The sequence below is a fragment of the Labeo rohita genome, chromosome 16 (assembly GCF_022985175.1).
Source record: "Labeo rohita strain BAU-BD-2019 chromosome 16, IGBB_LRoh.1.0, whole genome shotgun sequence".
Classification (NCBI taxonomy): Eukaryota; Metazoa; Chordata; class Actinopteri; order Cypriniformes; family Cyprinidae; genus Labeo; species Labeo rohita.
The window spans coordinates 23,349,418-23,375,908 of NC_066884.1; the positions used below are offsets into that span (position 1 = coordinate 23,349,418).

At 36.0% G+C, this 26,491-nt stretch overlaps 2 protein-coding genes across 2 annotated transcripts in view; both read right to left on the bottom strand.

Annotated features, from left to right (window-relative positions):
- Positions 1 to 2,157, bottom strand: part of cacng8b (calcium channel, voltage-dependent, gamma subunit 8b) — a 32,681-nt gene extending 30,524 nt beyond the window's left edge. Inside the window, exon 1 of the mRNA XM_051131895.1 lies at positions 1,849 to 2,157. The gene's annotated coding sequence lies outside the window, so the exon portion shown is untranslated. The remainder of the gene's footprint in view (positions 1 to 1,848) is intronic.
- Positions 2,158 to 8,531: 6,374 nt separating this feature from the next.
- Positions 8,532 to 25,503, bottom strand: cacng7b (calcium channel, voltage-dependent, gamma subunit 7b). Its single transcript, XM_051132285.1, has 6 exons — positions 25,234 to 25,503; positions 19,608 to 19,803; positions 16,719 to 16,805; positions 16,493 to 16,633; positions 11,991 to 12,136; positions 8,532 to 9,620 (listed from the first exon to the last, which is right to left on the bottom strand). Exons 2-6 carry the CDS (start codon positions 19,801 to 19,803, stop codon positions 9,150 to 9,152), a joined length of 1,041 nt encoding a protein of 346 aa, XP_050988242.1. The 5' UTR covers positions 25,234 to 25,503; the 3' UTR covers positions 8,532 to 9,149.
- Positions 25,504 to 26,491: the final 988 nt, after the last annotated feature.

A 26,491-nucleotide genomic window follows, 5' to 3' on the forward strand; every position in this document is an offset into this window, starting at 1 on the left:
CAATGCATATTACAAATCAAAAATTAAGTTTTGATATATTTACAGTAGGAAATTTACAAAATATCTTCATGGAACATGATCTTTACTTAATATCCTAAGGATTTTTTTGGCATAAAAGAAAAATTGATAATTTTGACCCATACAATGTATTTTTGGCTATTGCTACAAATATACCCATGCTACTTAAGACTGCTTTGGATATAAATGTTGTTAAATGCATAAATATATTTATATATTATTTTACTTACATTAAAAAGAGGCAGTTGCCAGAATGTTGATGTAAAAGTGTGTTCCAGGCATTATAGGTTAGCATTTTATTTTACACTTAGTAATTAAGTGAGGTTCTGCGTTAAATCATTAAAGTATATTAATGCACCAATCTGCTCTGTTTTTTAATGAAAATGTAACAGTGGTACAGTAAAGGCCACATGCTGACTTGAAGTTCACAAAAATGATCAAATACAGCAGTAAACGAACTAATAAACTGACCCTTTTGCAGTACGTTTGATTGACAGACGATCTGACCAATCATAACAGAAATTTTTGTCCAACAAACAAACTAGACATGAGAGTAGATTAACATCAGTGGAACTGAACTTGAAAATGGTGTGTACTGATGTCTTTTCCGTTGAAACAAGTTACCCTGTGATATTTATTCATGTTTATTTCATGCTATAATAAATAGTAAAGAGGAAGAGATTATCGTTTCAAGCTATCTGTCGCGACACGTTAAAGAGCCACAAAACGGTATGTATTATTTGAAAGTCTTAAAAAAAATGACAAAAATTGAAGGCTGAGACTTCGTTTCATAGCTGATGTAACCTGCTCTGTCTTGTCTGTCGGTGCATTGACAGTTTTCTCTTTGCTCCACCATGTATTTTTCACTGCGTGAGAACATGATGTGCGGCGCGTCTTTGTAAAGGGTTAATTGCAACATAAAATCATCCTAGTGTTTGTAACTGATAAGTAAAATAAGAAAGTTTTTCTAAAAATACATTTTTTTTTCCACTAAATACAGGATAGCAAACTAACCTAGAATTAACCGAATTTTACTGCATTTTTACATGCATTCCTTCTGCTAAAAGAACAGTAAAAATAGATTTTTTTTATGATTGGCCTAGATTATAAAACATTTTTACAGTGCAGGCCTTCATCGTCTATCAGTGTGACAGGTGCATCTTCTCTGAAAATTGCCTAATGCTGAAATAGAGGCCTCTTGACAGCAAAAGCCATGTTCCTAAGGTCACATGATGTGACTGAAAAGCATGGATCAAACATGCACGAGCGGGGCTGTGAAAAGGTCCACGCTTGTGATCAGTGAGATCAGATAAATGGTCAGGGTGAAGTGTGGGAGTTGACAGGGGGAGGCTGGGCGCTGATGCGAGCCGCAGTGCATTCATTAGAGAAGCCCTCCACCGACACCGAAAATGGACGCCTTTCTCTGAAAAAGCCCTCCATTCTCGCTTCAGAAGGTTGAAGGGACAGGATGTGTCCAAAGAGCCGCAACAGACTTGCTTTAGAAGTATATCAGCGGTGTTTGTTTCATCGAGCTCCAGATAAGGAGAGTTTATGCTGCACATGCATAATGAATGCGAAGATGCGCTTGCAGATGCACAACGAAGACGATTTCAGTTATCACATTTCCCCCCGTTTAACAAACATTTGCAGAAACAACCAAATGCAGGCGAAGAGCTTTGAGAAAATCGACAGCTGAGCTTGCAAGCTTGCAATTTGGCATCGATTGATTCCGCTCTTTACATTCCACATGGACACACACATGCAAACGGAAACATCCCAAAAATCGCGAGCACACACGCAGACTACAGAAAATCAGAGATTATTGCTTACCAGTTTAGTTTGTCTCGTGTTTGAAGACCGTCGCACTCCCAAAGAGGAAGACGAGGAGAGAAAATTGCATATCAAGAGAAATGGACTGTAAACGAGTTACAAAACAACAGAACGGAGAGCTTTGCGCGTCTCAGAAAGCCTTAAAAATGTCGTCAAATTATAATAAAAACAAGTTGCGAATGTGAACCTCTCTCAAGACTGATAGTATATAGGAGATATTCAACGCGCACACGTCCCCACGTCACTCGAGCACGGATTTGTCTAGAGCGCGTGTAGCCAATGCGTGTGCGCGACTGCGTCTCCCCCGCCCGCGCCGCAACCCTTCGCTCGCTCCATCCGTCCCTTTCCTTACCCCCCGAGTGTGTGAGAGAGCAAGAGAGAGAGTGAGTCGTAAGCAACTTGTCGCATACCAAATCCTGACAGACCAGACGAATATTCGCCCCATTGTGCTTTTGAAATTGAAGCTTTTCCCCAGACCTCCCTCGAAACACAAACACCATCTCCTGGGACGCTGGAGCCTAGTTGAGAGGGTCAGGTGCTGTCTGTATTTTGAGTACCAAATGTTCCCACAACGACAGTGCAGTATGAAACACGCCGACTAGGTTAACATGGACTGTTTTGTAAAGTTCACAGGATAAAACTTTTGAAAGCTTTTCGTTCTTATTTCTTGTGGAAGTCTTGCAAGTGATTTCTCATTGTATTTATTTATTTATCGATCAGTATTTTGCGCAATGATTTAATCAATATATTGTCCTCGATTACAGCAAACAAGAATACAATGAAATGCAAAATTTAGGGTGATGAGGTACCTTAAAGGGTTACTCCACCCCAAAATACATTTTTTTTTTTTTTTGTCATTAATCACTTACCCCCACACTGTAAAAAATATTCTGTAAAATTTATGGTAAAAAAAACGCAAGCTGTGGTTGCCAGAATTTTACCATAAAAATACGGTAGCAACATTTTATGTTTTGCGGTTTTCACTTAAATATACAGGTAAATACCGTAATTTCATTAATTGATATAATGTTAATGTACCAACCTACTGAAATACTGAAATCTGTTTTGTACCTTTGTAATACACTGATAACCACCAAAAGCAGGTGGTGATGAGAAAGTCAAATGATGAACCAAAGCTCATTACAAACAACTTTTAAATATTAACATATAGAAGGTGCGCAGTGTCATTCACACAAACACTAAACACCATCATGGTAACACACATGAAACTGAAATAATGCATAAACATTAATTTAACAACATTAGATGTAACATAGAACTCTAATGTACAAAACAGCTAAGAAAAAACTAAGAAGAAAGGGTTATTTCAACAAAAAAACATCAAATTAAAAAAAAAATGTAACACAGGGAATTCTGGGCATGTCAGTTTACGGTAAATTTCACTGTTCACTGTAAATTTTATGGCCTTTTACCGTTAACCATTTAACAGGTTTTTACTGTAGCATTTTTACAGTATTTTTACAGTTAAATTCACGGTAAATTTTTACAGTGCATGTTGTTCCAAACCTGTAAAAGCTTTGTTCATCTTCAAAACACAAATTAAGATATTTTTGATGCATTTTGACAGCTCTCTGACCCTCCCATAGACAGCAATGTAATTAATACGATCAATGTCCAGAAACGTAGCAAGGAGATCGCTAAAATAATTCATGTGACATCAGCGGTTCAACTGTAATTTTCCGAAGCTATGATAATACTTTTTGTACGAAAAGAAAACAAAAATAACAACTTTATTCAACAATTAGTCTCCTCCACATCACCCTAGCACCATTTTGGAGCGTATCCCCTGAACGCAAACAGTGTATGCTGTTCTGTGTCAGCTGCGCCACATGGATACGTTTTCTACATTTATTTACATTTTAATTTGAACGGAAGCAATTGCAGAGTGACTGCAGAGGAGACGAATTGTTGAATAAAGTTGTTATTTTTGTTTTCTTTTTGTACAAAAAGTATTCTCGTAGGTTCGTAAAATTACGGTTAAACCTCTGATGTCACATGGACTATTTTAGCGATATACTTGCTACATTTCTGGACGTTGATCGTGTTAATTACATTGCTGTCTATGGAAGGTCAGAGATCTGTCAGAATGTATCAAAAATATCTTAATTTGTGTTCTGAAAAGGAACAAAGCTTTTATGGGTTGGAATGACATGGGGGTTAGTGATTAATGACTAAATTTTCATCTTGGGGTGGAGTAAGCCTTTAATGTGCCTGTATGCTGACACATTGTTCATACACACCTCTTGTAATACTTGTAATAAATAAATAAATAAACAAACTCTCCCCCTAAATTGTTTCTTCAATCCACCTTAGTCTTTAACGCTTAAGCTTATGGGTGAGTTTTCTGGTTCATTAGCCACTATCCACCTTTTTCTGAAAGCGGAAATCTTGCCTGACTGGAGTGGTGCTTTACATTTACGGTCTCTGGTGTTTCTAGTCAAATTAACATATTTTTCGAGCCAATAACACAACATTAATCCTGTGCACATTTTAATAATTAGTTATCCTGATAAAGTTTCAATTCAGTCGATCTTTTTTACACTGTTGTAACATGGATTTCTATGGAGACTGGAACACAAAAGCACCCAAACACAGGACAAAGGTGGATAGCAGTGTTGCCAAGTATGCTCTTTTCCTGCGGAACTGGGATACTTTAATACTGTTGCTGCGGGTTGATTTTCATGTCTGCGGGTTGAAGTGACCCCAGTAACCGACTGGGCGATTGAGCTAGTTTTGAGTAGCAATTGGGCAGGTTTTGTTTTGAAAACCTGGCAACCCTGAGCTATAGGGAAATAATAAGAATTACAACGTGTAGTAAACGGTAAAGCTGTTGGCATTACAAACCAGTGTGTTCATAATTAAGACAATACATTAAAATAATATGGTAAAACACTTTTTTGCAATATCAAGCAGCAAAAGGAGCTTTTTTGTACAGCTAAAAATAGCTGGACTCGGATGAGACCGGAGGCCAGACCCATAAAATTTACATATGGCTTCACCCACTCTTACGGAAAAAAATACCCAGATAGCACACACACGTCTGAAAGATGTCTGTTAAAGATCTGTTGGTCTAAAAAGCATCTGCTGTGTACAAACATCTGACAGACGTCTTTCACATGTCAGTATTACATACATTCTAAATCATAAACATCTGAAAGACATCTAAAATACGTCTATTCGACATCTGATAGAAAACATCCAACAGACGTATTGCAGATGAGCACACTCTAAAAAATACGTCTTACAGATGTAAATGCAGACGTCAAATAGATGTCTCTGTGATGATCAGATTAAAAATTTTAACTCAGAAATTGCTAATAAATTACAAAAACCAAGTAACGTTGATTAAATGTGAACTTTTTAAGGAGAATAACTGAAACTGAATTTTCTTCTAAAACATACTTCAACAATCTTTGTTTCATTTACAACTTAGAAATATAGTTTTATATTTTTATAGTGTGTCTAATATTACCAAATAGATTTCTAGAAACCAGAATATTAGCTTAATCTGTTTATAGAAAATGTATAGAGTTGCATTTAAATGACATTTACATAAACATAATGTAACCTAGATGCTGATATTATTCAGAATATGTGTGCAAAAATGTCTAATAAACATACTAAATAACCTCCTGCAAATGTAAAATGTTAAAATGCAGCAAAGTTTTTGTCAGGTTTAGGTTTATGGGATATAAAATATAATTAGCAGTAGAATGTAAAGTCAATAAGTCCGCACCATAATAGAAACACAAAGCAATATGCTCAACATATTGTCCTCTTTGATTTTTGCAAGAGATGAGAACCAGGCATCTTGGAGATGATGTTAGTACCGCACTGCTAATGAAATGCAATGTTATCCAGCCTGAGAAAGAGCACTGAGTTCCGCAGAGGGAGAGAGAGACGGAGAAGGGGGGGTGTATGGAGGGAGGGAAGTGAAAAATGGCAGGTTGAATGCGACAGATGCCTCAAAATTGGCTTAGAGCGGGTGAGAGTCTATTTCTTATGCTTTCTGTCGTTTTAAAGATCAATAAACACTCAGTGTGTGAGACTCTCGAATGTGGATAAAATAATCTCAAGTGTGTAATCTGAAAGCGTGATGGGTAATCATGTGAAAAGACTAGTCCCAGTTTTGGACCAAGTGAGGTTTTTTTTTTTTTTGGCCTGTCATTGGTCCGGGCTCGTGTACGGGCCAAAATATCTTCCTCATTATGCAGACTGTCAAATGACCAAACTCAGACATCTGCACTGTAGTACAGTGAACTACGACCTTCAAAGGTTTTCTCGACCGATATTCATATTCATTTCCTCTCTCTCACTCACACGCACGGAGCAGGGAATGGCTAATGCTGGGTGACAGCTCTTTCATGCAGTAATGTTGGTGAAAAGAGAGCTATATCCAACTCTTGACTGACACACACGGGCAGACTCCCCCACCCCCTCACACTAACACACACACATATACTATATTAGCTGTTTGAGATACTATATTAGTAGGATGGGTGCACACGCAACACCTTGGCGAAAGGAATTACTGAAATGCGACTGTTATGACATCCTACACAAACACGCAGAGATAGAAATAGAAAGAGAGAGAGATGGAGAGACAGTTTTGATCAATTGGACTGCACGCTTCCCTGAGGCAATGGAACGATGAACCGCAGAGCAGAGAAGCACTTAACAGTCCCAGTGCAGAAAATACACACGCAAATATACACATTCACATTGCTCTGTCGTTTAATCCTCGAGTATGTGTTTTTTTGATGTTGGAATACATTGACTATTGCAGTGTAGTGCATGGACAACTGTGAGGAAGCAATTTGTACCTTATTTCCCGAAAATGTAACTCTTTGTTTTTGTGGCGGGATGAAATAATCTGTCAAACAGCCCAACATTGGTTCAAGGAAAGACGTCAGTTTGAGGCGGGGCTGTGTGTGTGTTCCACCAATGGAAGACAAGGGGTGTGTTCAGAAAACTTTGAAAACGATCATTATTGAAATTTTCTTGCCGCTTATTCTTCAATGCATAAGTAAGTCTATGGGCGAGACTTCCGGTTATTTTTTTTTTAAATATACGCGAAGAATAACAACGTGCAGTAAACGGTAAAACTGTTTGCACTACAAACCAGTGTGTTCATAATTATTACCCTTAGATGCATGAATGTTTCACCAATCATTATTACATATTCGGGTCTTTAGCGACCCGGACCTATATATAGCAACAAACTCAGAAACTTAGGGTTCACTTTAAGCAGATGATTTTACCATCACCTTCATCCTCAGAGCGCACTTAAACAGTACATTCAGCATCTGGCTCATATTCGCGATTTCAAACATATTCTCAAAACTATTGTTTTCAATGACTTAAAAGTCATTATTTTGATCGCTGGCAGCTTATTCACCACATCCACCATCAAACAACAGTGACATTTATATTTTATTGTGTACAGTAATTGCTCTGCAGTAAAGCCATTCAAACCAATTCAGTTTTTGCTGATGATATTCTTTTGTTTTATGCCTGCGATAATTATGAGTGGAACGTCACATCATTACTGTCTATCAAACAGTGCCACCTCGAGGAATAAAGGTGAATTGCACGTATTGAGTCATCAGATATTTACATATTTTTGTGCACGAAAAATATACTATTACACAACTGGGGTCTCTAGCGACCCTATACACTTTTCACAAAAAAAACAAAACAAAAAACAAAAAAAACATTGTTATATTGTTTATAATGAATAGATTGATTCATATTAAGAAAGCTGATGTCAAACTCCCTCTTTCAAAAAAAATGAAGGAGGGAGAGGGTAGTGAATGATGTCCCAGGTTGCTAAAGACCCAAGGTATGCATTTAAGGGTTAAAATAATATGGCTAGACAGATGAATTTGTAAAATCAAGCAGCAAAATGAGCTGTTTTGTACAGCTAAAAATAGCTGGACACGGATGAAACCGGAAGCCAGATCCATAATATTTACAAATGGCCATGCCCGCTCTTACAGGAAAAAATAAGGTGGATACACTTCAGCTTTAAGATCAATACATACTGTAATTCTTAAATTTACACCTCATCTCACAGCCATAGTCAAGGGACACAGATACAAACATAAAACAAAAATGCCAAAAAACAATAACGATAGCTATATTAACATCCACACTAATGCATGATAACATTCTGTTTATTATAAGCACGTACTGCAGTTTTGTCGTCTGCCGCTTTACAAGCTCTAGCTCTTTAAAACAGGATGGAATCTGATTGGCTGCCAGTGTTTTTTTCATTCATCAGCTAGAAAAAGTCGTTCTGAAAGTGATTCCAATTATAGTTTTCCTCATGGTTAAAATCGTGCCTTAGAACGATTTTCAAAACATCTTGTCTGATCAATATCCATTTGTAGTTGTGATTTGTTATACTCATTCACAATAATGTTGTATAGATACAGTACATTTATTTTGCAATAAAACATGGAACTTTTTTTTTGTCGCATTGACAAGCAGCCTTGAACGATTTCAGCACCACGGACAGCGCTTAAAGCTGCAGTTACAATACAGTCTCTTAACCACTAGAGGGCGATGTGGGCGCTGACTATTTAAAATATGATGCCAGGCAAGTGCTTATTTTGTGGACCTTCATAAGATACATTCAGAAAAGAGTCTTACACAATAAGAACATTTAAATGATTTTTAATTCCACTAAATTTGTCAACATTCTGCGGAAAGGCAGTGAACCAAATCACAGCCAAAATACAACAGTACACAATATTTACACAAGAAATATTCAATATTTCTCAACTCTTTGAAACAAAAAAATCTCTCTTATTTCAAATTCAAACAATATGTTTAGCATTTTAAATTGGTTCAGTAACAAGTATTCCCACTTTAGCATTTAATGATAATATTAACACTAAAACTAACAATTCACAGATTCCATGATGAGAAATAACTTAAGTTCAATAATATATATCTTTTTTTACTATCACCTATAGAAGTAAAGGCAATAGTTGTCTTATGTGCTCTAATGTGTATGTCTAAATACATGAATTGTCAGTTCTGTAGTGTGCGATTGTCAAGTGTTCTGCATGAACCCTCATTCGATCCATTGCAGTTTAATATGCTACAGTTTCACAACATTCAGTTTTAAAAAGAGGCCTTTTGTTACAAACACAATTTTTACTTTTCTCATATAAAAAACTATATCTTGCCTTACATCATATTTCTGTTTCTCATCATTTATGTATTATCTCAGTAAAAACAAACACTCTATAAACTTTCTCGTCTGTCTGCGTTTAGCATGGTGAGGCGCTCATGCGCATATGTGTGTGATAGTGTGGGGGCGGCACTGCAGCGGGCGCCGCAGACAGAGGCAGGGTCTGGGATGCAGCAGCTGCCCCGTGCGCCCCAGGGTGGAGGGGATGGTTGTGGGGGAAAGGAGCTGCGGAACCTGGTGATGGCAGCTGGTATCCAGCTCCAGAGGTGGGGCTGGAAGCAGCGGTGATTCCCGGAGATGATGTGCTCGGCTGTTTGCTGATCTTCGGCGGGGGCTGGGGGTTCTGCGTGAGCTGGATGGAGATGTCGCTGGAGATCTCGGAGGCGCTCCGAGCACGCTGGGGGGGAGGCCAGGTTTCGGGGTGCAGGTACTGGCCGCTGTAGTCGCTGCCTTCAGAAAGGCGAGGGCGATAGAGAGCCGGGTGAGGCCGATACATCTCCTCCTCTGCATAACGCTTCATGAAGAGATACACTGACATCACACCAGCACCCTGAGACAATGAGAGAGAAAGAGTTTAACAGAGAGAGAGAAGAAATTCCAGATGTCCAGTATATGGGACAAGGGGTGTGCGATGTATATTGTCTACGATAATATCCTAATCGTTTTTTAAACAATATGCGATTTGACATTATCGAGAAAAACACACCCAGAGAGTGCACACATACATTAAGAGATGTAGGTTAGACTACTGTGCGAGCAAATGTAGAGTTCACACTTTCACTACGTGATTTAGTCTATTAAAATACATTCAGAATGCAAATATGTCCCCTATGACTTTTATATGTATTTTACATTTATATCATCTAATATAGTTAATATCACACAAAGAGTACAGTTCTTCGTGGCAAATCAGTGTTAATTTTGACAGCAAATTTAGATTCAGTCAGTCTTTTGACTAATATGCCATTTAGTTTTAGTCATATTTTAGTCGTCTGAATTGTTTTAGCTTTGGTCTTGTTCAGTGGTTCTCAAAATTTTTATACCAAGTACCACCTCAGAAAATATTTGGCTTTTCCAAGTAAAATACAGTAGCATTATTCCTTATTCCTAATAAGAATATTTATTGTTGTCAGCCACTTTAACATTGTAAATACACAGCTTGACTATTAACACTGCAAAGTGCTTACTTACTAATGATTCAGTTAAAGTGTGTTATACCTAAAAGTTAAATGAAAACTATACTGTACTTAAATGTAAAACTAATAAATAAACTTTACTTAAATAAAGATTAAATGTATTGTGTTTTAACATTAATTTATATTTAATTTTGTGATTCCTCTGCATACCACTAGTGTACACTTTGAGAACCACTGGTCTAGTTTTAGTCTAATAAATATCATAAGATTTTAGTTGACTAAATCTACAGTGGATTTAGCTGGCTATAATCTAATGGGTTTAGTTATAGTGTAATGCATTTATTAAGCATTTCTCTGAAATGACCAAACTCATTGTATAGGTTTAATATTAAGGTTTTATCATGACAGACACAGATTTAACTGCTGTGACATGCAACATGCCTTTATATTAAAATTAAATGAAACCACTTCTCATAAAAAAAACAAGAACATGGTCTTCTTTTCAATTAAATACCAGTGGTTATATAGGCTAATTATGCATTCTTTATAACAACTTGTTTACCACATTCTTCACTCTTTCAAGCAGACATATTTATTTATATAAATATATTTAGATTTATTATTCAGTCAAGAGCAGTGAGTGTTTTTCTGTCTTTTGTTGCTTGATTAACATCCATGCCACAGACAATAGCAACTAAATTAGGTGCTGCTGCTGTCCCTTTAAAACCGAACACACAGATACAATGTCTGATATTCTCCCAGCTGTTTACGTTCACCTAAGACATATTAACAGTTAAAGGATGACCTTTTTTTAAAACATCTTTTAATTTGTATTTACTATATATACTTTGACAATGTGCACAAAAGCAAGGCCAGATTTATTTAGTTATGTATGTATTTAATTATTCATTTACTTTGGGTATTTGTGGCAAATCAATGAAGCATTTGTGTGGTTGGAAATAGCAGCATGCATAGAAGTTCTACTCTGCGGTTTGACTACACTCTTCATTAAACAAAGGAAAACCTGAGGTGAATATACGAGGTGATTTTATAGCAATTCCTCTTAGCTCTTGCTCTAATATTTCCTCTCTCACACACCTGACAAACTAATGTTTCCTTTGGCGACCATAATAGTAAAAGGATCCTGCTGAATCCAGCAGAAAAAAACGTTAGAGCTTGAACTTCAATTCTGCTTAATCCTCACTTTATGGGCACACACAAGAAACGGCTGACAGGCGGCCTGTGATCTGCAGCTCTGACAGCTCCATCACCCACTTCGCCTGCTTCTGACTTTCATAATCACCTCAATAACATCCACATTCGAATCAGAAATATCTGAAAACTTAAAAACACAATCTTTTCTGTAGAAACAGAACTACATGTGCATGTTACATTGACCTTCTTGAGCTCAGGTTACTTTATGTTTTCCTATTGCAGACAATCAAAACAGTATGATTAAGCGCTCTAAATACAGTATTCAGACCCTTAGTAGCAACTAAAATGGAACGCATCTGAAGCTTCACATTCATAATACATAAAGAGCGCACTCGAAGCTCCAGCTTTCGACCGAAGTGTATGTCAGGGCAGGGTCATGTTAAAAGCATCTGCTTCAGCAGCATCAAGTGACATAATTACAGTACCATCATTTGTCAAGCCCCTCGGGCCTTTCGCAAGAAATACGAAACCACATCTTGGCCATTCAAGGCTTGAATTTACTCCAAGCAAAAAAATGACATGAAAAAGGCAGATGAGCTGATATTCTGACTGAAATTTCATCCTCTGACCTCTTTAAGCAGGAAGGAGCTGGCAGCGAATGCAAAGGACCAGCCGTAGCGGTAGTTGAAGAACTGCTCTGGCTCCCGCGGCCTGTTCATTACTTCATCATTGATACTGGAGATATACAGCACCAGCCCCACCACAAGACTCAACCCTGAAACAAAGAGAGAGAGAACAAATAAGTGAAGAAAAAATCAACAGAACACCAAGATCCTGGCTGCCACCTGCTGAGTAACAAATATTAAATATAGCTGTATGAGAGCTAGAGAAATAACAGCAACAGAACTAAACAATAAAGTTAAATAACTGCCTGGTGATGAGGACATCAGCTTTCCTGTCAGGCCCCTGAGGATTTACTGCTCACCCTCGGCCAACTCAACAGACACACACAAGTACTGTACACACTCCAGGGCTCTGCCCGGCCACTGATGAGAGGACATCGGCTCCATCTAAATAAATCACAGCCCCAAACTCTCCTCACTGCAGGCACAGCAGGCTGGAGAGAAGCACGGAGGACAGACGAGATAAATCTGCTTGTTAAGTTTGACGTCATGTGTGACCGTTTCTGGGTCCAAGCGCTCTTTTAGATGCCAAAAGCAAAGTCCAGAATCTCTAATGGTCAGGCAGTAATTCATCTTATTTGAATCGCTAAAATATTGGTGTCCAGGACGCTGTGAGCATGGATATTTGATATGGATAATTGAAAATTTGTCTTAAATTAACTCACCCTCAAGCCATCCAAGAGTCTTTTCATCAATTTTGTAGAAATTTACTATTATCACTTTGGATGCTCTGCAGTGAAAATATGAGTCCATAATAATGTTTCCACCAGTGAGTCCATCCACTGTTGCCCTTAAAATCCACCAACATATTTGTTAAAACTATATTGGACTGTTTTCACTTGTAAACAGAGCTCTCATTATGATGGCAGCCATTCACTGCAGAGGATCCATTGCTGAGCAAGTGATGTAATTCTGAATTTCTCTTCTTTTTCAGATGAAGAAACAAACTCATTAACAGATGCTTTGAGAGTGAGTAAATTTGCAGCAATTTTTTATTTTTAGGTGTGGAGGCCGGTTTCCGTCCCTGAATAAAACATAAAAAAAGTTAATTGTGACTTTTTATCTCACAATTCTGACTTTTTTTTCTCGTAATTGCAAGATACTAACATGCAATTCTGACTTTTTTTCTAAAAATTGTGAGACATAAACTCACAATTCTGAGAACATATCAGTCTTTTCCCCCTGAAAACTGGACTTTACATTTAGCAATACTGAGTTTATATCTCACAATTCTGAGAAAGAAAACGCATTTGCAAAATAAAAAGGCAGAATTGAAAGTTTTTAGCTATTGTGAGTTTATTTTACACAATTCTGAGAAAAAAGTCAGTTGTGAGTTTACATCTCGCAGTTCTGACTTTATAACTCACAATTGCAAGTTTACATCACACAGTTTTAACTATAACTTAACAATTCTGAAAAAAAAGTAAGAGCTGAGTTCATATCTTGCAGTTCTGACTTTATAACTCGCAACTAAGTTTATATCACACAATTTTGATTTTATAACTCACAATTGCGAGATTATTTCATGCAATACTAGAAAAACGTAAGAGTTGTGAGTTTATATCTCGCAGTTTTTACTTTATTACTCAAAATTTTAAGTTTATATTACGCAGTTTTGACTATAACTTGCAATTGCAAGTTTATATCTCACAGTTCTGACTTCATAACTCGCAATTACAAGTTAAGAAATAAAAATTGCGAGTTTGTTTGCAGATATAAACTCATAATTCTAACTTTTTCTCAGAATTGTGAGATATAAACTCACAATTCTGAGTATATATGTCTTTTGTCCCCCTGAAAATTGGACTTTATAACTCGCAATTTTGAGTTTATATCTCACAATTCTGAAAAAATTTCAGTCAGAACTCAAAAAAAAGTCAGAACTCAAAAAAAAAGTCAGAACTGCGAGTTATAAAAACGCATTTGTAAGAAAAAAAGTCAGAATTATGAGTTTTTATCTCACAATTCTGATTTTATAACAATTGTGAGTTTATTTCACGCAATTCTGAGCAAAAAAGAGTTGTGAGTTTATATCTCGCAGCTCTGACTTTATAACCTGCAATCAGAACTGTGAGACATAAACTCGCAATTCTGAAACAGAAACTCAAAAGTCTGAGTTTTTTTTTCTCAGAATTGCGAGTTAAGTCAAATTTGTGAAATATAAACTCACAATTCTGACAACATATCAGTCTTTTTCCCCCCCTAAAATATTGGAGGGAAAAAAAAAATCAGAATTGCGAGATATAAAATCGCATTTGCAAGAAGAAAGCCAGAATCGATTTTTATCTCACAATTCAGATGTTATAACTCACAAATGTGAGTTAATTTAATGCAATTCTGACTTTCTAACTTATAATAGCATGTTTATATCTCGCAATTCTGAGAAAAAAAGTCAGAGCTGTGAGTTTATATCTCACAATTCTAAGAAAAAAATGTCAGAATTGTGAGATAAAAAGTCACAGTAACCTTTTTTGTATTTTATTCAGTGGCGGAAACAGGCATATTTAGGTGAACTATTCCTTTAACAAGCAGAGGCAAGCAGCTTGTGTGGATGTGAGAAATGTGAGTATATGTGCAGGTTTGGACTGTAAGAGGAACAGGGTGAGAAAAGCTCACACAACGTGCACAAACTGAGAAATGCCTGTAATATTTATCGCACCAGCCGAATGACTGACTCTCTCACCCATATACACAAAACAAAAACACAATATTCCTGCAAACATCAGCTACATTTCACAGTCCCTCCATCTAACGGCACTATCAGCACACTTGATCTTTATTTTTTAATGGCTTCTTTCAACTGAAGCACTTTTATCAGCCCGAGCAGTCTGAAATGTCCATTACATATTCAGCAGCAGGCTGATAGAGAACACGGAGAGAAAAAAGGACAAGGAAAAAGGTGTTTTTCAAGGGCGGTCTGTCAGGAAGTTTGTGCTGCAGGAAGAGAGAGGTGCTTTCGATAAAGTTGAAGGTCTTTTCTGGCCGTGTGCAAGGTTGAGGCAGTGATGCAGTAAACAACAGTGGCATCTGCATACAAATAAGTTCTACATTCAGGTTAGGGTTAGACTCTCACTGCAGGCTGTTATTTAAAGGGATAGTTCACTCAAAAATGAAAATACTGTCATTAATTACTCACCCTCATGTCATTAAAAACCCATATGACCTTGGTTCATCTTCAGAAGACAAATAAGGATATTTTTGATCAAATCCAAGAGCTTTCTGACCATGCATAGACAGCAACAGCACGTTCAAGGCCCAGAAAGGTAGTAAGGACATTGTTAAAACAGTCCATGTGACATCAGTGGTTCAACCTTAATGTTATGAAGCCACAAGAATACTTTTAGTGCACAAAGAAAACAAAAACAACGATTTTGCTGTCTATGCAAGGTCAGAAAGCTCTCGGATTTCATCAAAAATATCTTCATTTGTGTTCTGAAGATGAACGAAGGTCATAAGGGTGAGTAATTAATGACAGAATTTTCATTTATTTAGCACTTTCCTTTACAAATTAAATAAGCATAACAATTTGAGTGAAAATAGAATAAATATTCAGCATATTATTGCATACAGAATATCATTTTATGGTCGTTTAATCATTAAATGTAATTTCATATGAGCTGTTTATTTTAGGACAAGTTTGTGCTGTAATGCCTACTAGGGTCTGATTCTCTCTAATTGAGCATGTTTTATATTTTATAAATTTGCTGACCTCTGCTGGTGCAACACTGAATTGCATGCTCAGATATTTAAAGCATCTACTGGGAAATAAATATGGCACCATTGACTGATGAGTTTAATCTTCACATTTACATAATATGGGACACATCAGGCAGTTTTGCCTGCTTAAACAAATGACTGTGTTTTTGCTCTGCATTAGAATATTACATGAGAAAATAATAAGAGCAAAAGATACGCAATAGTGTAATTAGAGCTGTCATGTGACAGTGGGTTAAAATACGCCACTCCTATGATAGATGTGTTATTTTACAGAATAAAAATACAGCACTTCCACCAAAATTTTTTTTATCCCAATTCCAAAAATGGCTAAATAATAAACAGATGGAGTGATTTCATGCTCAGACACAGGTTTGTGATTGGAAGAGACATCATTAGTGTAATACAGATGGTACTGCTGCATTCTGGTGAGTACAGAACACAAAATCCTCACACACTGAATCGTTCTGAAAAAGGGTCTGTATTAAATATGTTTTGAACTATTTTTAACAATAAGGGTATTTTAGAAAGAGACTTAATTCAAAAGATTGTTCCTCCAGGGCCATAATAATGACATAATTATAAATGGCACAACATCTATCCTAAAAGTCTTATGTAATATATTCAAAATAAATATATAAAGTCCAAAAACTCAATGAAAATGTAGACAGAACTCATAAAGGGTCACAAAATATGCATTCATTGCACCTGATGTGTGACAGGATGCTCACTACCTGAGAGGATGAAGAAGATTCCAGAAACGAAGGCCAGGATGGTGCGCTGTGGACGGATGTGGCCCACGTTACTGATGATGAAGGCCGTGAAAACGAAGAGCAGGGATACCATAGGGAAGGGCGTAGCTGTCCGTACCATCTCTGCCAGAACAGTAAATACATGTGTGTGAGAGCTGTGTTTGTAAATGTGCATGTGTTACTTTGATTTAAAGTCACGCTCACTCACTGAGGATATTTGCAGTGTTCTCTGTGGTGATTTCAATCTCTGGCTCTGTGAAATACTCAGAGGCCACACATCTACCTTTCTCTGTACCTAAAACAGTGAGACAGAGGATATAATAAAAGATATACAGTTGCAATCAAAATTATTCATCCCCCTGCAGTATTTTACAAATACAAGCTTTTCTGAAGATCCAGGACTTTGTAAAAATTGCATCTACAACAGTTTACTGGTATACTAAAAGTGATAATGTCAATGTTTTTGAGTTATAGGATTCTTTAATAACACAGCTATCTCATAATTATTCAACCCCTATTCAACATTGCTGTTTTAAGTCACTTATTTTTATGGTAGGCAACAAAATTGTCTTAAAACACAATTAAGCATTTAGAAACTCTATAAAAAAAAATAATTTAGCTTGGGGTGTTACATTTACATTCATTTAGCGCATGCATGTGCTGAGGTTAAGTAGCAAATATGGTAAAGTTAACAGAGATTCTTTGAAGTATCAGGCCATTTTGACAAGAATTCTAATGCCTTTGGTGCAATGACTGAAGCTAATGATCAATAGACTTTTTCTGCAGGACAATCATCCCAAAATATACATCCAAATATACTTATGCCTAGTTCAGGGATCAGTCATAGTATGTTCTTGAGTGGCATGTTCAGTCTCCAGATTTAATTCACACTGAAAATATTTGGTTGAATTTGAAGAAAGCAGTGGCAAAGTAAAAACCAAAGACTATCAGTGATCTGAAAGTTTTTTCAGGCAAGGAATGGGCCAAGAATGCAGTAGAGAAGTGACAGAAGCTTTTAAACGCTTCCAAGCAATGTTTATTGGTGTGTTTTTTTTTTAAATAAAAGATTCTGCACCAAATTTTACTTTTGGGGGTTAAATAATTTTGAACATGAACGTTTAAAGCCAATTAGATTTTTTTTCATTATTCACCAACCTACGTTCTCAGAATTACTTGTGTATTAATACAATTTTGTTCTCTGCAGCAAAATGTCTTGCAGGCCAAGGGGGTTAAATAATTTCGATTGCAACTGTATAAAAATACATTTTATTATTATTATTATTATTATTATTCATATTATTCAGTCAGATAGAAATCATGAAAATAATCATGATTCTTTTATTCTGTTGACAGTATTTTAATAGTATGAAACAAACAACAAAATAATGATGATGATTCCAAGTAGGTTGATGCACGTCACTCTTACATTTATTATATTTTCACAATACTTTTCCAACAAATGATAATGGATCTTTATACATAAAAACATATAATATATTTTAAATATTAACACTACTGATCAATAGTTTAGAATGGGTAAGTGAGGTGGGGTGAGTAAAAAATATATAATGTTTTTGAAATATATACATTTAATATTACATTATACAGTATTATCAGTTTTATGTGTCAATTTTGTTTAAAAGATTCCATTGACAGTAATTTAATAATATGAAACAAACAACAAAATAAAAATAATGATAATAGTAATAATATTTTTAAATAGAGACACTTTTACAAAGTAAAAATATTTATTATAATTAATACAACAATACTTTAATCATTTTCGTTGACATCAGTAAAATGTTAGATTACTAAATTAATACAATTATTTAATTTTGCACAACACATTGTCTTTTTTACACTACTTTTCCCACAAACTATGAATGAGTCTTTATTTACTATATACTTTATTTAATATTTACACAACCGTTCAAAAGTTTGGGGTGGGCAGAAATTATATAATGTTTTTGAAATTTACATATTATATTATATTATATTATTCATTTTATTTGTCATTTTTGTTTAAAAGATCATGGAAATAATCATGATTATTTTGTTCTATCAACAGTATTTTAATAGTAAGAAACAAACAACAAAATAATAATAATTCTCAGTAGGTATATGCAGTTTTACCCTAATATAAAATTTAAAAATATATAATAATTAAATAATAATACTTTTTATACAATTTTTGACATCTGTAAAAGTATAAATCCCTTTTCCCATATATTATGTAAACATACAATAAAACACTACCGTTCACCCACAAGTTTGCTATGGGTAAAAATCTTACAATGTTTTTTAAATACATAAATACAATAAATATTATTCTATTCTATTCTATTCTATTCTATTCTATTCATCAGTTGCATTTGTCACATTTTTACATTTCCGAAATTATGAATAGGTCTTTATATATGAAAACATACAATATATTTTAAATATTTACAGTACTCTTTTCAAAAGTTCAGGTGGGTAAGATGGGATGGGTAAAAATTATATAATGTTTTTAAATATATAAATGCACTCAATATTTTATTAGATTATTATATTATATTATTATCAGTTTTATTTGTCATTTTTGTTTAAAAGATGCTTCAGAAATGGAAATAATGGAAATAATTATGATTATTTTAGTAGTTTAATAGAATTATATTGACATTATAAATTATATAATGTTTTTGAAAGAAGTCTCTCTGCTCAGTACAATATTATAAATATTACAATTTAAAATGACTGTTTTTTATTTGAATATATTCTATTTTCATTTTAAATTTTCAGCATCATTACTCCAATCTTCAGTGTCACAAGATCCTTCAGAAATCATTCTAATATTCTGATTTACTGTTGATTTAATTGTTATCAGTGTTGAAAAGATTTACATTTCAATTTAAATAAAAATCTTCTGTAACATTATAAATGCCTTTACTCTCAATTTCGATCAGTGTAATGTATATTGTCATGTATAGAACCATATATATATAGTAGAGATATAGTAGCAGGCAGAGAACTGTGTTTGGGGATCCTTGACATCTGAAAGTTGTATCATAAAGTGCTATCTAGGACCTTAGTGTCTATAATATGTGTGTGTCCGCACCTGCTATGAAACACACTCTCCAGAGGCCCGAATGTAATGCCATCTTAACATCGACAGTTTGGTTCTGCTGCAGTACGATTCCCTCCTCCATCAGCAGCCAATAATCCGTCGCCACGGCAACCCCCACCAACAGCAGTCCGCACGCCCCAAACACTGTGGAGAGCAGAGTCAGAGCCCTGCTGCTGCAAGAGCTCATCTGCACATACACACACAGACATACACATCAACCGTCAGCACCCAAGACCCAAATCACAGCAAAAACATTTGAAAAAAACATAAAATCTAGACACTTCTACACAGTCGGTGACATTCTTCAGTTAAGCAACAAAAATGCCAAGAGAAATCAGATAGGAGGAGTGTAAAAGATCACGAGAGACAGTTCCTGTCCCACTGTGGCGGTAATCAGCCAATCACACCAAAGGTCAAAGTTCACCAGGCTTAACGGGTGGCATTCATTGAAGCAGAACGTGAAACTATTGGCAGTGATTCAGATGGCACAACACACACATCACACACAAGCGCCTACAGAGTCATGAGTCATAGCTTTACTGTGAGACACAGACCTCATCCGTACAGAGAAAGAAATAGATGCACACACACACGCTCACAGACGAGTAAACACACACCGGTCCAGTTCGCTAATTCACATTGGCATGCCCTGCAATGTAATGCACTGTGGGAGAACATAATCTGATAAAAGCTGCTATTAGATTAGTTCAATTCTTTCATTAATAACTCACTTAAATGTCTTTCCAAAACTCTATGACTTTCATTCTTCTGCTGAACACAAAAGAAAAAATTGTAAAGGATTGCACTACTCATTCTTTTCTACACTTAAATGGACGGAGGCACCATAAAAACATAATAATAGTGATAAATATGACTACTGTAAGTGTTCTGGAGCCATATGAGAGTATTTGTGAAGAATAGACAGAAATTTAAGTCATTATTTAATGATAATCTTCCCCTCCGGTGATCCGTTAGCGAGCGAATAATTGCATCAGCAAGTTGAACTCAAGAACCAGATGAGTCAAATCATTCAGACTGGTTTTGTTAAACTGATGATTGTCATTAGAAAACAATCAAAAGTTGAATGATTTTCAGAATTATGACGTCAAATATAGATCATGAGACCACGTTTATATGCTTTTGCTTGCTTTTTGACCTCTGAATGCTTCCATCTCCATTAACAAGAAAAATCCTTCAGTGCTCTACACAAGAAAGAAGGTCACACAGGTCTGGACTAAAGGCGAATAAGTGACTATTTTTGAATTAACTGCTCCATAAATAGTGTTATTTTAGTATTTTTTAATACTTGAGTATTTATTAATATTTTGAACTAGCTTTTTTAGCTTTTAGTTTAGGTTTTAGTCATTTTTAGTGCTGTCAAACGATTAATCGTGATTAATTGCGATTAATCACGTTCAAAATAAAAGTTTTTGTTTACATGTTTGTACTGTGTATATTTATTATGCATATATAAATACATACACTTACATGTATATACTTAAGAAAATTGTTTATGTATTAAATATATTTAAATATAATATAAATTATATGAATATAAATATTTTGTAAATATTTTTAAAATATATACTGTATGTGTGTGTATTTATATATACATAAATATAAACAGCACACACACATATATTATGTAAACAAAAACTTGGTAACACTTTACAGTAAGGTTCATTAGTTAACATTAGTCAGCTACATTAACATGAACTAAGAATGAACAATGATCTACAGCATTTATTAATCTTTACATTATTAAAATCGCAAGTTGTGTTTGTTAACACAGAACATGACATGAACTGACAATGAACGAGTGTATTGTTATTAACTAACATTAATAGTGTAATAAACGTATTGTTCATTGTTAGTTCATGTTAGTTATTACATTAACTGATGTTAACAAATGACACCTTATTGTAAAGTGTTAGCAAAAACATTTATTTTGGATGCGTTTAATCGTGATTAATCGTTTGACAGCTCTAGTAATTTTGTTTTGTGCTTTTGTCATTTTTATTAGTTTTATAATGTTTCTATTAGCTTTAGCTTTAATTAATTGATAATTGTAGTTTTTAGTAGTTTTAGTGCTTTAGTAAGTAACTTAAACTTGTTTTATGTCAGTTAGTTGCCAAAAAACATTTCTAAGTTTTTAAAGGGAAATTTTCAATGCAATTTTAAGCAATATAATATATATTATATATAATTTTAATATTTATATTTTATTTGCACTCTATAAAGTGATAGGTTAAAAACAACCCAAGTTGGGTTAAATATGGACAAACCCAGCGATTGGGTTGTTTAGATTTAACTCAACTTTAAACTTTGTTTAAAAATGTGTGTATTTCTTAAAATGAACCCAAAATTTGTTTAATAAAAGAACATTTATTAATTAGTTTAATAAATAATAAGTATTAATTAAATTGCTTATTAATAAATGTTTACCTTTTGATTATTACTTAATGCCTTTAGTAATAAAGTGTTTGATTTTCAATGTCCAACGTATTTTTGGATTATTTTAAACCAGCCATACAGTACTTTGTAAATAATAATGGAGTTAAATAAAACTACACAGCAGGTTGGTCAAACATTTAACCCAGCCAGCTGGGTTTGTCTATATTTAACCCAACTTGGGTTGTTTTTAGAGTGTGACCTGTTATTTTTAATAATTTTAGTTAACAATAACAACACTTCTTTAAAACTGAGAATGAAAGGTACAGACTGTAAAAGAACAGAGTCAGGGCAAGAAAAGACACTGGAATGAGGAGAGGCCATATATGGGGCAACTAACTAAAAATGGCAGTATGTAAATGTCAGAGTGTACACTATGAACTCTTGTTCTCTATGTGAAACGTGTTGTAAAACTAAGATTACATCCTCTTTCTGACCCCGTGCACCTCTCTGATTCTCCCAGGGCAGAGCTCTGATCAATTCCTAATTAATGAGGGATGCTTTTTGCCTCGGTTGTGAATGGATGACAGCGCTGACGACAACTTGAAAGGTCTTTTCAAAGCGAAATGTGCGTACTGCTCTCTGGCATTGTCTCCGCATCTGTGCCGAGCCGATACAGGAGCGCTTTCATCCCGTCATTCGCTCTCGACATATTTAAAGATTATGATTTGACATGCGATTAATGAAATGAATGCTGTCGTTCGGTAACACGCGTGAGGTTGAAAGAATCGGTTTCCTGTCTCCGCAGTCACTCAGCTGCTGCTGCTATGGCGACTTTTATGATGGATATTTTTGAAGAGGCTTTATAGAGTGTGTGTGAGAGAATGTGTGCTTTTTCATGCTGTCATTTCCTGTGTGTCTCTCCGAGTTGGTGATTCAGAGCAGCACCCTGAGCAACAAGACAGGGAGAAAAAGAAAGAGCAAGAAAAGAGACTGAGACTCTTGGCTTTCAAAATGAATCTCAGGTGTCTAGACGAGACTTTTATGCTATCTGTGTGAATACAAGAGAGTTCGACCTTTTGCCTTTCGTCCTGCCGCAAAGAATGACACAAGCCTTAACACCGGCAGTCAACAGAAGATGAACCTCAGCAAATGATGGACAGATTTTGCAATGCAGTGGAAAAAGGCACAGCGTGAACGCTCTGGAGGAAAAGTGCTGGTGCTGAGTGCTCTGAAGCAAACACAACAGAAGCAGAGACCAACAATGTCAAACTCCAGCTTGATCGTCTACACTGAGAGGATTTTTTCACTGAAGTCTTTCGCCCGCAGCTCTTCTGCCCCCTCAAGGCCGCGTGTGCTGATGTAGAAGAGAGGTTACTTCTCCATGACAAAATCAGTCCGACTGAGTTCAACCTCAAACTTGCACAGATGACTCCTTTTTAACATTTCATTTCATGTTTTTGCATTTTTGTGGGGTCTGCACATCAGATCTGGTCTCATCTTGACATCTGCTGAAGGAAACCTTTGTGCACTGGCACAACTTAAGGTTTTGTCCTCTGCTTCAACTTCCTATGAGTTTGGTACCACACAAAGTTTGTACTTAAAGGTATAGTTCACCTAAAAAAATGAACATTTTTTCATCATTTACTCATCAACATGCTGTTCCAAACCTGTATGAATGTCTTTCTTCTTCCTTCTGGAAAAACAGCTAAAACCAGCCTAAGCTGGTTGGCTGGTTTTAGCTAGTAATCAAGCCTGGTCTTAACTGGTCAGCAGGCTGGTTTTAGAGGGGTTTTGGCCACTTCCTTAGTCGGTCATACTGGGAGACCAGCTGGATCAACCAGCTAAAACCAGCCTAGCCAGGCTGGCAGACCAGCAGCGTTGCCAGGTTTTCCCAATTGCTACTCAAAACTAGCCCAATCCATTTTGAGGGGCGTCCCCCGTTAAAAATCGTGTTCAGGGGTGTAAATACACATTTTTTTTTGTCTGGGTTTCCCTGATAAATTTGCATTCTAGGGGCTAAATATGACATTATTGGGGTCGTTTCAACCCGCCGACATGAAAAACAACCCGCGGCAACAGTATAAATTCAGTGAAAAAACGGTGGACTTGGCAACACTGAAGACCAGCTAAAATCAGCTACTTCCAGCTTAGACCAGCTAAGACCAGCCAACCAGCTGGCAGTTAAACACAACAGAAGTTATTTTGAAGAATGTCGGTGACCAAATAGCTGCTGGAGAACTTCCAATGACTTCCACAGTATTCATTTTTGGGTGAACTATCCCTTTAAAGTGTGTACCAATCAGACGCAGTATGATGTCAGTGTGGCTTACAGTAGGTGCACTTGATCCAAAATATTAAAGGAACAGTTAACAGTTCAGAAAATATGTTGAAAATGTCTTTTTGAGCATAAAATCAAAGTCAGTGATGTCCAGTGTTGACCGTTGACTTTCCCGTTGACTTTCATTGTATGGACAAATGTGGCTCACAAAGATCTTACATGTTCCACAGAAGCAAGCAAGCCTACAGATTTAAAACTACATGAGGGTGAGTAAATGACAGAAGGTTCGTTTCTAATTGGACTGTCTCTTTAAATATTTTTGCATATTTTCGTTTAAAGGAACACTACAGCATTTCGTAGACATCTGAATGTACTACAAGAAGTACGTAGTGAGCAATAGCCATACAGTACAGTGAGGAACGGGGACAGAGAGAGTAGAAAGAGAAAGAGTGCCAAGCCAGATGTAGGCTAATGTATGGAAAGACCTTGGCCCAGTAATGATGGAGTTCCCACCTACATGCCAGTGCGCGCCTCCTGGGGCACTTGACTGAGCCAGTTACAGTCTAAACTACCTCAGCTACCATTCACTCACTTCTGAACACAAAAATGCTCAACAGCTGCAAATGTTAGTAGAAATCACAGCATGCCAGTCTCCCAAATGACCCTGGAGATTTACAATTCACGACGGAGCACAAACAACTCCCGTACACGATAAATCTAACCCCTCACGTATCAACACAAAATGCGACTCGCTGACAGACCTGCTGGGATTATGGAAACGCGTCTGTAACTCGGTCGACGCGCAGTGATAAACGCATATCCGTTCGTTTTCTTTAACTTCTGTCTATAACACCTGACAAAAGTTAAAATGTGTTTCGACTCAGTCGAGCATTAGTTGAGAACAGTAAGGAACAATGAAAACAGACTGAAGAAGCGTGTACTCACCCTGCCCGTCCGCGTGGAGCTGACAAGTATGCAGCGAGCGCGCAGGCACAAGCCTCACACCAGGGGTGCCTGGCAAAATATCTGCGCTCTGTCTCTCTCTCCCTCTCCCGTCTCTCCCTCCCTCTTTCTTTCTTTCTTTCTCTCTCTTACGTGCGTATTTCCCACTGATACCCCCTTATCTTCTCCTCCCTCACATCTTTACGCGTACCGTGCCTCTTTTTATCCCAGCAAAACGAAAGAGAGCAAAAAGCAACGCAGACATTGTGCGTATGAATATGTAGTAGGGCTTGGGTTAGTAATGCGCAATGGAAAACGTACTTTGCATTGATGGATGGAAAGATGGTATGAAGCTCGTATCTGGTGTCTGCTTTTGACAGGGAAAATGCGGTTGATATTTCTAAACATTTATAGCTTACAAATATCAGCTGGATACTGGATAAGTCAAAGCAAAAAAAAATTCAACATTTCTCACATTATCACGGTTTATACGCTGTAGTTTAGAAAATGGTAATAAAATAGGACAAGAACTCAGAGTTAAACTGTGTCAGAACAAATTCATCTTGATAATGTCAGATAATTTTGATAGAAAGGTGTGTAATGGATTACAATCAACCAAAATTTCAGACATCTGTTAGTATGGCAATATTTACACAACTATCAATACTTTGGTGACCAACTACGAAGCAATTATTAATTTTGTTCAGTCTGAGGTGTACAAAGTTCGTGTACCAAGCAAAACATGGTCAGTTCAAAGTGTCTGAATAATTTTGGTCCCAAATGTTTATCAGTTTTACTGGTAGTCCACGGTATGAAGAATTTTTGGGTATAATATGTCACAGTTTACGTTGTTTTGCTATCCTCACTTCCTTAAATGAACTATAGTGTCCTGCACCCACTAGTAAAAATGTCAAAAATTATATCTGGTGTCTGAATAATTTTTGGTTTGACTGTATAACAGCCAGTATAGGATATCTTTTAATAACACTGCAATGAAAAAGTTCACTCAGACATCTCTAGTAAATGTAACAAATATTTACAAAGAAACAAAATTGAATCAAACATGAAATTTTAAACTAGACAGTCTTAAATTGTATTTTGTACTCCAATAATGTTTGCTTCATTAACAACTTTGAAAAATATATTTTACATTGTCAAATTTCATTTTTAGAAAATCTATCAAGCAAGAATCAATAATGTACATAATTCATACTGTACATTATATTGTGATGCATATATATATGTGTGTGTGTGTGTGTGT